At 40.5% G+C, this 18206-nt stretch overlaps 1 protein-coding gene across 2 annotated transcripts in view; it reads left to right on the forward strand.

The window, feature by feature from the left end:
- Window positions 1-1246: 1246 nt before the first annotated feature.
- Window positions 1247-18206, forward strand: part of LOC127440399 (voltage-dependent L-type calcium channel subunit beta-3-like) — a 46038-nt gene continuing 29078 nt past the window's right edge. The window contains exon 1 of one of the 2 annotated variants that reach the window (XM_051696936.1): window positions 1247-1544. In XM_051696936.1, the coding sequence (XP_051552896.1) occupies window positions 1497-1544 (48 nt within the window). In that variant the 5' untranslated portion in view covers window positions 1247-1496. Of the gene's footprint in view, window positions 1545-17493; window positions 17818-18206 lie in introns of those variants that run through there. The other variant, XM_051696938.1, reaches the window with a different exon arrangement.

The raw sequence follows: 18206 nt of genomic DNA on the forward strand, positions 1-18206 counted from the left end.
AAAATACTTGGTTCCAGTGATCAATGTCATGGGAAAAAACAATAGAACTGCCGCAAATAATCAATCACATCAAATACTGTATCACCAGGATGTTGTTTTATGTGCGATGACACTTTTTTCTTTTTCTTTTTCTTTCATCAATCCATCTTAATACATTACACTATTTGTATTGGTAAGTACTCCAGTAGAAGAATATGGCTGACTTCTTTCTGACTTGGTGTTTAGGAATGCTAGTTGACGCATATTTTCTCCTGTGCATTATTCTCATTTAAACAACGAGGTGTAATTTTCTTCCTTGAGAGTAGGCATTAAAAATCTATCTCTGAGTGTAGATGAATTGTTCTCTTCAGTGTGCCTCCTGCGGATTGTAAAATAAAGCTTAATTCATTCAGTTTAAACTTGACAGTCAGCATGTGAACAGATGCTGCAAGTAAAATTGCATGAGCTTTCTCTCTCACCACCTCAGCAGGGGACAACAGGGGGAGAGGAGAAAGCAAGGACAGACTTACAGATACAGTATAGAGATAAAAAGGAGGCAGTAGAGTGGACTGATTAAGGCAAATGATAGAGAGAGGGCTGAGAATCGAAGAGAGGAAGAGAAAGTGCTGTAAAGCTGTGTGGCCAGAGGCACATTTGAATTCAGACCGTGTTTCTCCTGCGTTACAAGCGCCAGCACACAATATAGGAACAGGGAGTGAGAAAAACAGAAGACCACAGCCTCTCCGGGAGCCACAGAAAGGACAGAAGGGGTAACTCTGGTAATGAGGAAAGCCCGTGTCATGATACACAAGAAGAGAGATACTAGAAAGCTTGCAATGGACTGAAGGGGAAGGAGGCAGGGAGGAGTCGTGAAGGTAAAGTAACTGCCGAGAAAAGGCACAGTGTGGACTCCAGCCTCTGCCTGTGTGGACTGGAGACAAGGCTGCCTAGACGCAGCTCGCTTCTGGATTCTGATTGGCCGGAGAGGGCAGGGAGAGGCTGATGCAGAGAAAGTCAGGCAGGAAAATTACATTTACACCATGCATCAATTTTAAACTCTGAACCTGTGTGTCTTTGGAAAGGGGTGCAGTGGGAGGGGAGGGGGGCTTGTCTGGGTAGGGTGCAGACTGGCGTAAATAAATAAAGGAGAGAAACTCATATCAAGAGCACTACAGGGAAGAGCGGAACAAACACACACCTGGAGTCAGCAGACTGTGTGCCTGTTGGTCCTGAGCATCCAGGAGGTGAGCAAAGGATGTGAATCATCCAATGGAATGCCTATCAGACTGACAGCCTGGCAATTGTGGAGGGATGTTTGTATTTAATATGCACTGTGAATGCATAGACATGACCAGAGGCTGCGTGAAACAGAGGTAGAGACCTGCTGTGTCTCTTATAAGACTGATGTGATGGCTGTGCCTTCACATAAGGGATCAAGAGGCTGTGAGTCACAGGAAGAGTGATTTAGACTCTCTTCTTGGCTGCACCATCATCACGACCCCCTGGATGTTCTCTTGATGTATTGCTGTGGTCTGGGACACTGGCGGAGAGAACAGTCCACCTATGTGAGTAACCTGAGAATGCTTGAATGTCATCTTCCACTGCGAAAGTGACTAGACAGGATGCTCTTGAGGGCTATATTTACTGTAAGAGTATAACATATGACCCATAAAGAGTACTTTAGATGTATTTTTAAATGTGTGAGATAATGTTATGCAATATAATTGTATGCATACTTAAAGTTTTAATTGAGTGTTTTTCTGTGTGTATTGGCTTTCATACCTGGGAACAGGGGTGAAATTCATGTCATTGATAATATCCAGGTTTTGAACGCTTTTTGTTTTTCTGCTGGGCAGTTTCATTCTGGACTTTTATGATTTCAAAATGGCAACCTGTTCCCACTGTAGTATTTAGTGCAGAGATGAAAACTAAGAAAAGAATGGCCTTTTACCCCACAATCCACATACAACAGCACACAACACCCAAGACTAGTTTATATGTTAGTTCATCATTCATTCATAACATTTGACTTAGGATCATATATTTACTTTAGGACCTCACTGCAAAAAGCTGATGATTTAAAAATACACTCACTGATTTTACAAGCCATGTTTTCACTGCCACCTGGGCTGCAGCATGGAAAGAAAATGAATGAGAGTGTGTGTAAAGAATGGAATGAGAAAAGCATCTGAGAAAAGAGTCACAGTGTGTGTGCCATGATGAATGCCTTGCCTAAATCTCCCCAGAGCAGGCAAAGGGGGATCAGAGTCACACAGAAACACACTGAGCACAAAAGTAGTCACAGCAAACAGGTTGTAAAGAGGCTTATCGTGCTACAGACTGTATGCAGTGTCAGCAAAAGAACTCACAGTACAAAGAAAATAATTCTTAGATGAAAGCAATGTCTCTTACAGTAACGGCGGTGTCAAATTTTTGCAAAGCCTCAAAAGTGCTCCATTGGTATTTTCTGCTAGAAGACAGTCAGTACAATGACAGAGGTTTACTTCTGATTTAGTCAAACCAATGACTGGCCAAAGGTAAAATGGTTTTAGAAGCATCTGCAAGCATGGAGAAAGACTGTGTGGGAGCACGGTTCAATATCGATGTGTTAGGATGAATCGGACCCTAACTTTCACATTTTAGGATAATCTGGGTTCAATACAAGTTAAGCTCAGTCAACAGCATTTGTGGCATAATGTTGATTACCACAAAAAACATATTTTGACTCAACCCTTGAGTCCCAAAAATCGAGGTTAAAATGAGGCTATTACTGGATCACTCCTACAATTCAGTGACATTTAAGTCCATGTACAAATTATGATATTCATATTGTTTAATATAACCTGATTACAGTTAATAGGCTTGGTAAAAATAATAAAGTGTATTAATAATGCTACACGTTCCTATGGTCATAAAAGTCAAATTTTTAATATTTGAAATAATTTTCATTTGTTGCACTAATGTCATTTCATCATGTCCCCAGAGCTGCACGTCAAACATCTGATTTCTAAATTTTGTCCCATGCAATTAAGTGGTTAGTATGACATTCTCTCTCTAACATTTGGGAGCGGGACGTGGTCATGTGTCTGTTGCTGGGGAGAGAGGAAGCAGTAAGGGCCATCACCTGGTGATTAATGATACGTAACACCTGTGTCTCGTTACAGTGATGACAGAGATGGGCTTGAAAAGGCCGCCGAGTACGCCAGTGAGGGGGAGAGAGTCAGAGACAAACACACACCCAAAGTTGCAAGCTGAAAAGCCAATACTTTGATGGTGAAGCTGAAAAGCCAATGCTTTGAGTGTGAAGCTGGAAACACTATGCGCCGGCCCCCTCCCCTACCCCTCTCCACCGTCCTTCTTAGGTTGATGTGTCCACCGCCACGGGTGCAGCCGGGAAGCCTTGGCCGGTCTGTCGGGGTTGCAGGGAGCCGGGTCGCGTCCAAGACCGGTGTCCAGTGAAAGAGATGGAGACGTGGATTCAGGTCAACGACACGCCACATTCTGCCCCCAGTCAAGCAGGGAAGTACAGGATACTGGTAAAAATTAAGGGGCGTACATACCAAGCCCTGGTGGATTTGGGTTGTAATCAAACCTCGATCCAGCACGGCTTGGTTCATGACGGGGCTTTGGGTACAAAACACAAGGTGATGGTGAGGTGTGTGCATGGGGATGTTCACAAATACCCGGTAGTGACTACCGTTATTCAATTTCGGGGAGTAAAGCATAGAGTGGAGGCCGCGGTTAATTCCCGCCTCACCCATCCACTGATTCTGTGAAACAGTTGGCCGGAGTTTATTAAAAGCATTGTGTGTGGATGGGTCCTGCGAACCAAAAACACGGTGTGTGATGTGTGACACGATGGCTGGGGAGGCGGAGCCGGGGCCATCCGCATCTGCTCAGCGTCAGAATGACGCAGGGGTGGAATCCTTCGGCATTCCCGCCCTTAGTGATTTCCCGGAGGGGGACTTCCCTCTAGAGCAGTCACGTGACAAAACCCTTAGGCATGCCTTTGACCAAGTGAGAGTAATCGATGGCCAGCAGCTCCAGCCTGACATCGCCCTCACATATCCGTATTTTTCACTTATTAGGGACCGGTTGTATTGAGTGACGCAGGACACTCAAACCCATAAAAATACAACCCAGCTATTAGTCCTGAGGAGCCGTCGTGAAACACTTTTCCAGGCGGCTGATCACAATCCTATGGCAGGTCACTTAGGGCAAGAAAGAACACTACACCATTTAATGACCAGCTTTTATTGGCCGGGCATTCGCGGGGATGTGCGCAGATGGTGTGCGGCATGCCGCGAATGTCAGTTGGTGAATCCACCAGCCTCCCCAGGAGCGCCATTGTGCCCGTTACCGCTAATTGAGGTTCCCTTCGAAAGAATTGGCATGGACCTCGTAGAACAGTCAGCACGCGGATATCGGTTTGTGTTAGTCCTGATGGATTATGCAACATGATATCCGGAAGCAGTGCCCCTGCGCAACATCTCAGCAGTGTTGCGGAGGCACTCTTCAAAATTATCTCCCGGGTGGGGATTCTTAAAGAAATTCTCACCGATCAGGGCACTACATTTATGTCACGCACACTATACGAACTTTATGAATTGCTGGGGATTAAATAGATTCACACCAGCGTTTATCACCCACAAACTGACGGGCTGGTGGAACGATTTAAACGCACCCTAAAAAACATGATTCATAAGTTCGTACATGAGGACACTAGAAATTGGGACAAGTGGCTGGACCCCCATTATTTGCAGTCAGGGAGGTCCCGCAAGCTTACACGGGGTTTTCCCCCTTCGAGCTCCTGTATGGATGCCGGCCCCGTGGGGTGCTTGACGTCATATGGGAGGCGTGGGAGGAGGAACCTTCCCAGAGCAAAAATGAAATTCAATATGTCCTTGATCATCAAGCAAAACTACACTGGGTCAGTTGTCACAACAGAATTTGCTCCAAGTTCAAGAGACACAAAGCCGGCTGTATAACAGGGGTGCCCAGCTATGGGAATTTGCACCGGGAGACAAAGTACTTGTATTAATCCCCACATCAAGCTTGAAATTACTCTCCAAGTGGCAAGGACCCTTTGAGGTTACACGGCGAGTCGGGGACCTCGATTATGAAGTTAAACGAATGGAGAGAGGCGGTCCCCTTGTCCATGGTGATGGTAGTTCCGGAGAGGGCGGAGCTCGGGCCAGAGGTGAAGTTCAAAGCCAATCCATTCACCCCAGTCCCTTGTGGAGACCACCTCTCGCCATCCCAGCTCACGGAGGTGGCCAGGTTGCAAAAAGAGTTTGCGGACGTGTTCTCTTCTCTTCCTGGTCTATGACTAACCTCATTCAACACCATATAGAGACCCCACTGGGAGTGGTAGTGCATAGTCAGCCATACCGCGTACCTGAACACAAGAAAAAAGTGATTCGGGACGAATTAGAGGCAATGCTCGAGATGGGGGTGATAGAAGAATCGCACAGCGATTGGGTGAGCCCGGTTGTTCTTGTACCTAAGTGTGACGGGTCATTCCGGTTCAGTGTTGATTACTGGAATGTCAATGCGGTGTCTAAATTTGACGCGTACCCAATGCCCGAATTGACAAACTGCTCGATCGGTTGGGTGCGGCTCAATTTGAAATCAACACTGGATTTAAATAAGGGATATTGGCAGATCCCTTTAACTCCATTATCCCGAGAAAAAATTGCCTTTTCCACACCATTCGGATTACACCAATTCGTCATTCTTCAGTTCGGTTTGTTTGGGGCTCCCGCCATGTTCTAGCGCCAAATGGATAAGATCCTTTGGCCACACGCTGCGTATGCTGCTGCCTACTTGGATGATATCATTATATACAGTAATGATTGGCAGAGGCATATGCAGCATCTGAAAGCTCTCTTGAAGTCGCTGAGGTGGGTGGGGCTCACGGCAAACCCGAAAAAGTGTGCAGTTGGGCGGGTGGAAGTACGGTATCTGGGCTTCCACTTGGGTCATGGGCAGGTACGTCCCCAAATTGATAAGAAGGCAGCGATAGCGGCCTGCCCATGTCCCAAGTCCAAAAATGAGGTGAGGCAATTCATGGGGCTGCCTGGCTATTACAGAAGGTTTGTTCCTAATTTTTCCAATGTGACCCGCCCCTTGACTGATCTCACTAAAAAGGGGGCACCAGATCCGGTCCAGTGGACGGAGGCTTGCCAACAGGCTTTCATGAGAGTGAAATCTGCACTCTGTGACGGGCCGCTTTTACATGCTCCTAACTTTATTTTACAGACAGATGCATCAGAGAGGGGGTTGGGGACCGTGCTCTCGCAGGAGGTGGAGGATGTGGAGCGCCCCGTGTTGTACATTAGTCGTAAGCTTTCTTTGAGAGAGACTAAGTACAGCACCATCGAGAAAGAGTGCCTTGCCATCAATTGAGCGGTCCTAACCCTCCGCTACTACCTGCTGGGGTGGGCCTTCATCCTTCACTTTGATCACGCCCCGTTTCAGTAGCTCCACTGCATTAAGGATACCAATGCGTGGATCACTCGTTGGTACTTGGCGCTTCAGCCCTTCAAATTTAAGGTGGTCCACAGGCTGGGGCTGCAGATGGTTGTGGCTAATTTTCTCTCCAGGTATGGGGGGGGAGTTGGCAGGTCAGACATTACCCGGGCCTGAGTTGGGCGGTGGGGGTATGTGGAGCGGGACATGGTCATGTGTCTGTCGCTGGGGAGAGAGGAAGCGGTAAGGGCCATCACCTGGTGATTAATGATATGTAACACCTGTGTCTCATTACAGTAACGACGGAGATGAGCTTGAAAAGGCCACCGAGAACGCCAGTGAGGAGGAGAGAGTCAGAGACAAACACACACCCGAAGTTGCAAGCTGAAAAACCAGTACTTTGATGGTGAAGCTGAAAAGCCAATGCTTTGAGTGTGATTTACCTGGACTGCCACCCCGCTTCCCGCTTCCATATTGTTGATCCTTCTACAAACATGTATTTTTTTGTGGTAAACATGTCATTTTAACATTGATAGTGGAGGTTTTTTGTGTGTCCCCTGATTTATTGTCCACCCTGTAATGTCATGATACTGTGAAATTTAATTAAAGATACTGTACATGTTATGAAATGACAACAGCCATTCAGAAAAATCATTTTGAGTTATTTTGAGTGCACAACTCTTTTGTTTTATTGATATTTTCTTTTATTTTGTGATGCTATTTAAATTGGTCAAGACCCCGTAATGGAAATTTTATGTAATTTTAAAATTTCTAAATATTTATGTTAACAGAAATAAAGGAATCAGTGTAGGTTTACATTTATGTTTGCAAAATATCATTCGCAGACCATGTAGTGGCCAATTTATCCATTGTCCATTTATATTAATTGTCCACCCCGTTATTTTCCACTCTGACCCTGCCCATTTAACTGGATGGACATCTCATGCTGGACATCACAAGTTTAAGTCATTAAGCTTGACAGGTAGGTTATAAAATCTTTAACATGTTCCTTTAATAATGAAACATAAAGATACTTATAAAAATGTGTATTCAATTTTTCAAAAGTTTCAAGGCCAAAGTGTCACAGAATTGTAGGAATGACCCTACTATGAAAGTGAATGGGGCCAATTGCTGAAGGGTCTAAAGGCAGAAATGTGAAGCTTATAATTTTATAAAAGCACTAACAATGTTTCTTCTGTTAGAACTTGTGTATTATTTGAGCTGTTTAAATTAAAATATTTTAGGTTTGAGGGTTTTGTTGTAAAATTATATAACTACACAGTAAAGGTTAGTAAGTAATTTATTATACTAAAATCATGTAAACAAGCATATTGTTTCTGTCTTGTGATTATTTTAATGTTTACTTGTCCCCATTCACTTCCATTGTTAGTGCCTCACTGTAACCTTTCTTTTTTTTTTTTAAAGAAAAGGAAGGGCGAGTCTAAATAAATATGTTTGGCGATCAACATTATGCCACAAATACTTTTGACTGAGCTTAACTTGTATTAAACCTGGAATATTCCTTTAAGCCTTTGAAGTGCAGTGGGGAGGTGCAGCCTGTTCCAATTCCCTGCCATGTGTTCTTGGTTTTGTTGTGTGTCTAATCCTCTAACATGGATTATACAGCATGTATTTGTGTCCAAAAGACACTATTTAAATTTCATCCAATCTCACATTAGATCTCATGCAGGTTGCTCAAAATAAAAATTTTAACCCATTGTTTTTAACCAAAGACTCTCTGACCTGGTGATTTGCCAGGTCTAGAATTAACACTCGGCCAAGCGCCAAAATGCGAGTAAATGCGTCTTGGTGAGTAAATAAATAACATTAGTTCAGTCATGACAACTCTTGGAAATATTTAGCATGTTAATGTAGTTATGACATATTGATAGGATATTGATCTTGGTGGGCTAGATCTGCTACGCTGCTGCTGCAGAGCAAAACTTGCTACTGCTAGACAAACTGAGTTGAGCACCCTGCATGCAGTTCCCATGATGGTCTATGCTGGTTAGTGGTGGTTTGGTGCTGGTCTAGCTGGTGGACCAGCATAGCCCTGCTTTTCACCAGCAAAACCTAGCTAGTGAAGCAAGTTGACCAGCATGGCCTTTCTTATGCAGCTAGTTAAGCTTGTTTAAAAGCCTAATGCAGACACCAGCACATCAGCATCCCATGTTGGGGGACCAGGACCCAAAATACTACATAAGCTGGTGACCAGCAATGGTCTTTTGCAGCAACGCATCAAGAAAATTACCATCAGACATTAATCTAGGATGCCTAGAGTTTATTTTTCTCCAAAATGACGCACATATTGATTATTCCTTCCATTAAGCCACCAAAGAGAAAATATAAGGTAGCCTCAAAAATCCCTGGGGGTTGCGCAGTTTTGTGGCTGAGAGACAGAGACCATTGCATTACTGTTTCAACATTGGATAAACCTTGGTGATAGCACTTGTAGGCCTGTGAAATTGATCAAAGGTTAATCTTTAGAGTTTGTCATTTGTTTTTTGTTTTTTGTTTTGTTTTTTTATTTTTTTTTTATGGTGTGATTTTTTGATGTGGTTCTTGATGTGATATTGTGAGAAAGAAATGGTTTAATCAGTAATAGTTTCAAGAGCAAATCATTAAATGAAAATATTTTATTGCATAGCAGCATAATGTGACAAGGTGAAACATTAAAGCTCTAATGAGATTGGAAGGGCTGGAAAGAGGGACTAGTTCAGCCTTCACTTTAATGTTCTTCCAATACAATGTTCTACGATTGTTTTTCTTTGGCAGATAGTGAGTCTGAGTGAACCTGAATTATATTCTTTGGCAGATAGTGAGCCTGAGTGAAACTGAATTATATTAAGTGTTTGTCTGGCTATTGGCAGTGGCTAATGCAGATCACCCCTCTCTGTCATGATCCTGACAGGATACCAGAGACAGGATGGCATCAGATGAAGGACATGCCTCTGTTAATGCCAATTTCTGGCATTCACATACAAAGCATTAGATAAATGAAAAGGTCCATGCAAACCCATTTTGTTTGATAAGCCAGTTTTTTTGTTTTGTTTTGTTTTTTTTTTTTATGTATTTTTTTGTAACACTTTAAAATAAGATTCAAATGAATGTATTTGGCATCACATTAACTAACATTGAATAAGAACATTTACTGCATTTTTAAAATATTTGTTAATGTTAATTTTATGGCTGTCAATTTATAAAATTTTATATTGAAATAATTACATGATATGGCGATTAATTAATCAAATTAATCACATTTATCAGTATTTGCTGAAGGCTCCCAAATAAACATTATATATATATATATATATATAAATTCAGATAATTCAAGGTAAATACATTAAAGTGGCAGATGAGTAAAGCATTGATTGTACAATAAAAAAGTGGCTTTACAAGTCAATACATTGTTTGGTTTATTTCCATATAATTGAACATAAGCCTATCCTGAGTTCCATCTGTACATATGCATCAGACGGTAGCTTTTGGAGTGTCTCACTGTGGTTATGTTGCATTTCACTGCTTTTCAGCATCTCTAGCCATAAACGCTGCATTTTTAGGACATTAGACGTGAACACTAGGCATATGGGTACAGGACGCATGACGCAAATTTCGTCATCAGCAGAGTGCTTGCGCACGGCCCGATTTTTCTAACCGCGCATACTTTGAACGCGCAGACTGCGCATGCGCCGTGGGTCCACAAGGTGGAAACACTCAATGTTGAGCCGTTGCATGAAGAACTGCCAGATGAAGATGCAATAGGAGGTAAATAACAGGAGACGAAGGTAGAAATAAGTGGATGTGCGTGTGAAGAGTGCATTTGTGAGGAGGTCAGTAGTTACCTGCATTTGAATAATGCCAGTCTGAAGGACTATAAAGACTTCTTTATGGGTCTAAACTCCTGAAGAGAAAAAGTCCAGTATCTCATAGCAGTCATAGCGCGCATGCGCCAACCGTCTGTGTATATACGCACTGTCAAATGAAGTACTTTGAAAAGCTAACATTCGACTGTAAGCAGATGTTAACTGCTTGCGTCGAAACCAGAGAATGCTTTGGAATTATATTGGATAGTTCACCTAGAAACAGATCAAAATTGAAGTCCTTTTTTTTTACTCTAAATCTCCACTTTCACTTTCACATCTGAAAGTCACATGTGGTGTCTGTTTAGTTTCACTTTCACATCAGAAAGTGGAAGTGGTGATTTAGAGTAAAAAAGGACTTAAATATTGTTCTGTTTCTCACCCACACCTATTATATTGCTTCTAAAGATATGGATTTAAACACTGGAGTCATATGGATTACTTTTATGTTTCCTTTATGTGATTTTTGGAGCTACAAAGGTCTGATCACCATTCACTTGCATTGTATTGACCTACAGAGCTGAGATATTTTTCTAAAAATCTTTGTTGTGTTCTGTTAAATAAAGTAAGTTATACACATCTTGGATGGCATTAGAGTCAGTAAATGATGAGAGAATAAAATTTTTGGGTGAACTACTACTCTTAAACTACCTTTAAGAGTAGTTTGAAACTTTAAAAAAAAATAATTTTGAGACCCCTGCATATTTTCTATTCTCTGTCCAGCTGTCTTTGATCAGCTGTCAGTTTGTTAACTGTAAAGCAAGGCATTGCCTGTACAGCTGGAGCTGTGCTTACTGCCTCCTGCTGGCTGAGACTTGCAAAAACATGGAGGTGGCACTTCAAAGCTTGCATTGCTCCTTTGGTACAAAAATTGCTTGTTAAGGCTCGGGTATATTACATCGTTCTGCATTTCGGATCGGATCGCACCCGGTCGGCCGTGTTGCCTTTCAAAGTATAATCATTTGACCGTGAGTGAATACAAACGTTTTCGACGCATGCGCACTATGACTGCCTGGTGATCCTCTTTTAGTACAGTTATCGGCAGGTGCATGCGTCGACAAAGCACACAGATGAGGACTGTGCCTGTGGCAAGAAAATCTGGGCTGCACAAGGACATTCTGCCCAGATTGTTCTGATAATGAAATTTGCGTCACGCATACTGTGCATGGAGCGAACCTCAGCGCAGACAACAGAAGTATACTTTGGCCTTTACAGTGCCTCTATTGTGTTAATTTGCATAAAAATATCATTGTTGATCATTGTTCATTGTTACTTCATGTTAATTTTTGTGTTAACTAATGTTAACATATACAACTTTTTTGTAAAGTGTTACCTTTTTTTTTTTTTTTTTTACTATTTGTAGTGTTAATGTCCCCCAACAGGAATGATTAATGTATTTACATGGCACCTTAGCAACAGGCTTGTGTATTTCATGACCTTTTAAAATGCTTAGCATTTTATTGTTTTATGTGAGGAATCATGTGCAACACTGATGATGGTTTAACGCTAGCTTGGGGAAACTGTCTTTGAATTGAGGAAATTAATGAAGACACCAGGACAAAGGTTTAAGTTTCAGCACTGTTAAACTGACAGTTCTGTTGTAACTGTACTTTAAGTCACTTGGCAGTGGCCTAAGCAGCCCTGTTTTACAGGCTCTCTCTGAAACATTCCTTTTGTCCAAATATCCAATCACAGAGTTGAGAATATTTTGATAAACTGTTACACCCTACAACAGCTTCCACTCTTCTGAGAAGGCTTTTCCACTAGATGTTGGAACATGGCAGTTGGGATTTGCTTCTAATCAGACAAATGAGCATCAGTAAGTTCAGTACTGATTTTAGGCAATGGGACCTGGCTAGCGATCAATGTTACAGTTCACCCCAAAGGTTGTTAATGTCTGAGCTTTGTAAGCGAAAGTCAAGTTCTTACACACCAGACTCATTTCTTTATGGACCTCAACTTGGCTTGTGCACAGACAATTGTCATGCTGGAACAAAACAGGGCACTTCCCAAACTTTTGCCACAATGTTGGAAACACAATTATTTCGAATGTCACTATGCTGTAGAATTGAGATTTGTCTTCACAGGAATTAAGGGCTGGAGAAAAACATGTTAATAGTTGGTGTCCATATACTTTCTGCCACGTAGTGTATTTCTTATGTGGTTATTAATAAATCCTTTGGATTCAGAGTATCGTAGTTACAAAGAAGGCTGGTGTTAGTTCATAAAATGAAAGGCATAGCGAATATGCATTATGCTGTTTTGCAGTACTCAATGTATTGGTCAAATACAGAGTGTTTGAATAGTGTTGTAGGATTATGAGCAATGCTCATCCTGTTTTAGAGAGACATACAATCTGTCTGACAACATTGGGCAGGACATGCCCTGTGCTCCACCTTATTCTTTCTATAATTTTAAATCTCCTCTCGCAGCTGTTGGGTGGGCAGGATTGGCCGCTCATGAGTTCCAGCCTCCAGCTCTACGGGGCGGAGCACCATCCAGATGTTACGTTGCATATTCATATGGGTTTTTTAATGCACTGCCAGTCAGAGGGGCTGAAGAGGAAAAAAATGGTAGAGAAAAGACAACACTTTTTGTTTTTCATCACGTCCACGTCATGCACTACTTTATAAATCATGTAGGTGGTGGCTGATATCCACTGTATAGTTTAATGTGAACTCATGGTTCAAGCTGGAATCATATCAAAGCCTAATCTGAACATCAGTGGGACTAAACACCAGTGCTACTGGGCCAAAGATCTCAGAGGCACCAGAACTCTCAAAAAAGTGGAGCTTGAGGGCAACAATCGCTGGGTCACCTTTTCCTCTTTGCAGAAATGCCCAGGACTCTTAAGAATAAAAATGTCTCTTGGGTGAGTACTTTCTAACCTTAAAGGGTTTAACCTAAGCTACCTTATTCAGTTGAGGTCTACTGTTTAATTGTTCATTTTATATGTGTGTGTCTCACTCTACTCACAATGTTATTTCAAGGCACATGGATTTTGAATGGGATGCTTGGCTTCAAATGGACTGTAGGTTGTAGAAAGCTCTCTTCAGTCCAACACTATTGTCAGCTGTATTCTGTAGTCTGTGATGCCCAGTTTGTGGTTAGAATGGCATAACAATGCCAAATTTGTTTCAATAAGGGCTGTTTTTCAAGATCCTGAACAAAATAAAGCTGGCAGCATGTGACAGTCTACAAGATTAGCCAATATGCCGGATTTAATTTAGTTTGACATTTTTAGCAGTGCACAGTGATCTTGCGGAAGTGGTTTGAGGTTGAAAACATGAATACAAAACGCATCTCAGCTGGACTAAAAATGGCTCCATAGTCCCTAAAGACCCAACAAGTTTATTTGTAATACTGTATTCAAACAGATGTGCAGGCAAAGTCAGAAACCCTTCCAAATCACTCTTCTGCTTTCATGACCAAACACATTTCAAACAGGCATAATGAATGACCTGAATGCTGTTAAGAACAAGGATTACTGAGGAAAAAAAATATATAACCCTCTCAGAAATGCAATATAAGCTCTTCTGGAGTATTGTTAGCAGACAATCCAACATTCTAGTTGCAAATATGATACAAAAAAGAAGCAAAATTTTCAGGTTCATATTGGACCAAAGTTAATATTCATCATTAAGCTCAACGATGACCTTGTATCGGATCCCTTTACAATTTCTAAGGAACTACACATTAAGTTCTAAGGAGCTGTGCAGTCAAAGTTTGTGATCTCCCACTGAAAAGCATTACAGAGCATGGCTTTACACTGCACACACCCTCTGTAAGAGGCTTACAGATTGGCCGTGTGTGTGTGTGTGTGTGTGTGTGTATGTGTGTGTGTGTGTGTGTGTGTGTGTGTGTGTGTGTGTGTGTGTGTGTGTGTGTGTGTGTGTGTGTGCATTTAAAGTATAATCTAGCTGTGTATGCTTTCACATGCATATCAATGCACTTTCATTCTCATGAGTATGAATATATTATGTATGTGTCTACCATTTGTGTAGGAATATTTATTTAAAATAATAATTTTATAAAAAGAAAAGATCAGAGTCCTTATTTGGGCTACATTATGTCTAGGCTAATGTAATTTATATTTAGACAATGTAACAGACATGTTTATGGTCAGTGATTGCTCTACAGAAATCCTCTTCTTTTACTATGGGAGATGGGAAAGGTCCCCCCGCTAAGATATGTCACCTAATTTAGTAAGTGCATCTGTACTCATGGAATGCAACATGACTGTGCACTGTAAGTGGGTGGTTGACATTTAAGAAAGAACATTAGAGTACAAGACAAATGTATAGATGTACTGTTCTTTCTCAGAAAAATATAGATCTTTGAGATCTTTGTCACTTTTCTTAACTAAACCCTAAAAAGTCCAAAATAGAGTTACAGATAATTTATTCTATATAAGACATTATTTTGACTAATGATGACATTTATACAGCTATGCAAAAGCAAAATGCACATTAATTACAAATTTTGTCAAAACAAACCAAAATCAGGTCATTTACTCTTGTAAGGTTACTTACAAGCTTATATAATTTATTAGCAAACAGAAATAAAATATCCAGGGTACCAGGAATTAAGAATTTAACCAGGATATTTATAAAAATTGGGTGTTATTTGAAAATTATATATACAGTAATATACAGCATATGCTAAAAAAAATAGTACAATATTTGCAGTCCTGTATTAATTGTTCTTCTGGTCCACTTTCTCATGTTCCCCTGCAAGGTCTGTGTTAGTGTTTTGTCTATGAGACATCTTTATGGCATCTGTCTAATACTGAAAAAAAATTAATAAAAAATAAATAAAATAATAATAATAATAATTTGCCTCTTAAAATTTAGTGTACTGCCACAATAAAAAAAAAAAAAAAAAAAAAAAAACTACAAATATATTTTACTACACTATTATGCATGGACTTTATATAATTTCATTGATAAAAAAAAAACATGTTTGTATACTTTTAATATTAAATACTTTAATTAAAAAATTAAAAAAATTTAAAAAAATTAAATTTGCATTTCTTTCTTGATTTTATTCATATGTGAACAAGGCAAGCAGGCACACCATTTAAATATTCTGAGCTCAAAATGCATCTCAAAATTTGCAACTAAAATGTACGCACTGATTGAAATTCAAGTATACTCCGCTATGACTACTTGATAAACAACATCGGCACGTTTAAGAAAGTTTACCACTTTCATCACTTCAGTCATGTGTTGCTTACATGTCTTGCTGTGATCTTGTGTGCAGAACCAGTGATGACATCATGATTATTTATGAGGTGTGAGACAGTCATACTGTACAAGTGCCTTGTACATAGATTATTGCCCTAGTCATTTGAGTCTCTATTGCAACGATCATGGCTGTTGTTCAGCTCCCCTTGCCCTGACTCTTATGTAACTCTGCTATAAAGCTGTATCTGTTTCCCTGGGTACCAAAAAGGCAAGCGTCTAGGGATTTATGAGCCCTAATAAACACATCTGTTGTCCCCTGAGTGTCTCACCCAATCCATCAAATATGCACAGGTAATGAATACTTTCAAACAACCTAGAGTTTTCCTCTGGTGTTACATATACTTCCATACTTTCAAAGCAAGTTTAGAAAAATGCACAAAGTAACATGAACCAATATGATCACATACACACACACACACACACACACATAATGCAGCTATCATTATGACTCTCCATTGACATAATGATTTTTATACTGTACAAACTATAGATTCTATCCCCTAACCCTAACCCTACCCCTAAACCTAACCCTCACAAAAAACTTGCATTTTTACATTTTCAATAAAATATCGTTTAGTATGTTTTTAAGCGATTAAAATTATTGGGACACTAGAAATGTCCTCATAAACCACATTTATAGCATAATACCCTTGTAATTAGGAGTTTGTAACCTAAAAAAAGTTCTTGTAAACCACATAAACCTGCTCACAAACACACACACACACACACATATATGATCGCCATGGCACACTTACAGGTGCACACCTTTAATACTCTGTCATCTGATTAGTGTGATATATATGTCATGTAAGATGTAGTGGTCTAAACTCCAATGGAAATAAGAAGACAAAACATTTTGCATCAAAATTAAAGTGTGTGTATGGGTTTATGGATTTACTTAGCTATAGTGTGAGGTCAAAACTGTCCCCAGAAATTTGCTCAATCTGACAAACATCTCTTTGGGGACGGGCAGGACCATAGCTTGTGGAGTGAAAAGTGGTAACGATTCTAGGGGCCCACAGGTCCAGGGGGGCCCACATCAAATTCTAAACAGTATTTTTTTAATAGGAAATTTTTTTAATAGCAGAATACCCTGCTACGGCCCAGGGGACAGGGACATCTGGGACACCCTGAATTAGAAAGAATTTTAATAAAATATAATTATTATTTCTAAAGAGGACTTTTACACTTTTTTGAGTTGTATATGGGTCAGGGTTGGGGTTAGAAGTCAATAGTAATTATAATTAGCTTTATTTAAAAACATGTGTGTACATACGTAACTATAGTTTGGGGACAAATTTGTCTCAAGAAGTAAGCTAAAGTGAGCTTTTTTTTATGCAAAAATGTTTCTGTACAGATTAGGTTTAGTGAACTGTAAAAAAGTGGTAACCTGCAATGTTACTTAAAGGAGCCATTTTTTCTGAACACTTAAAAATGAGTTTTTGTTGGTGTAACCAAATGTATTCAGGTTGACTTAGTGATGTTAATTAATATTTCTGACTTGAATAAAAACAGTTAATTTAAAAGTTATCACATGAAGTACATTAGGTTAACATTTTTTTTTTCTTCTTCAGCAAAGTGGTTAGGTTATGGGATAAAAAATATTATTAGTTCAGTCAATTTAAAAACAATAAAAGTCAATATAAAGTTAAACCATGACAGAAAAATATGTGTGTAAAAACCGAAATGACTTCTAACACTACAAAAACAACATTTCCTTTTCACGCGCGTTTTGTCAAATCGTAGCCTACCTTTGAGAAAAACAAGTCGAATCAAATGAAATGAGTGCTTTCCTCGCTAAGTGATGGAACATGAAGCACGTTTGCATATCGCGCAGGTTTGTAACTCGTGCGTGGAGCAACAGATGCCACGCTGTGGAATAAGCTCTTCAACAGGGGAGGGGGTGGCAAACTCCACTCAATGCGGGAGCCGCTCACTGCGCTGAAGTATCCACTGATGGATAGACTTCCAGTAGCCATCGTTTGCGCTTTCTCCTGGACAACAATCAAAGAAATCCGACGCTCGCGAAATTATGATTTTAATAATGCGCAAAACATAAACCGTAAAGCCCGCTCGCGGAACGTTATAGAAGTTGGCAGACTGTCCCAGGACGGAACAGATTAAGAAGCATAGTACATGGATATTTTTCAGTCGTCGGTCAATCTCTGGTTTGACCGTTTAAAATTGACCACTACTCAAGCTGTTAATCGTGGAGAAACGTAAAGAAAAACGAAAAAGAGAGCATGCCACCCAAGAAAAAGGTAAAACGTCTCATGTGTAGTATGTGTATGTGTATGTGAGCTCCAGGGAGTGATGAGGTAGACATGAGAGTGCCATTCGAGGAGAGTGCCATCTGTTGCGTTCAGATGTAATCCATGTGAGCTTGAGCTACTTTGCATCATTGCTTTTATGTCCCACGGACAATACACTGTGTACACCAGTGCTTGGGTAAAAGATGTGTGCTAGGTGTTTTATATATGCAAACTTGTAATTGAACTGGGTGGAATTGTGCTGAAGTGTAACCTCCATGTGACAGGTTGCACAATCATTGTAATGCAGAAACGGATGTAGTTGTGCTGAGCTGTGTTATGTGCGTAATCCGTTTCCAATTGTCAGGATTACAAAACTCAGCTGTTTCTCAAATGATCTC

This window comes from Myxocyprinus asiaticus, chromosome 5 (genome assembly GCF_019703515.2).
Source record: "Myxocyprinus asiaticus isolate MX2 ecotype Aquarium Trade chromosome 5, UBuf_Myxa_2, whole genome shotgun sequence".
Classification (NCBI taxonomy): Eukaryota; Metazoa; Chordata; class Actinopteri; order Cypriniformes; family Catostomidae; genus Myxocyprinus; species Myxocyprinus asiaticus.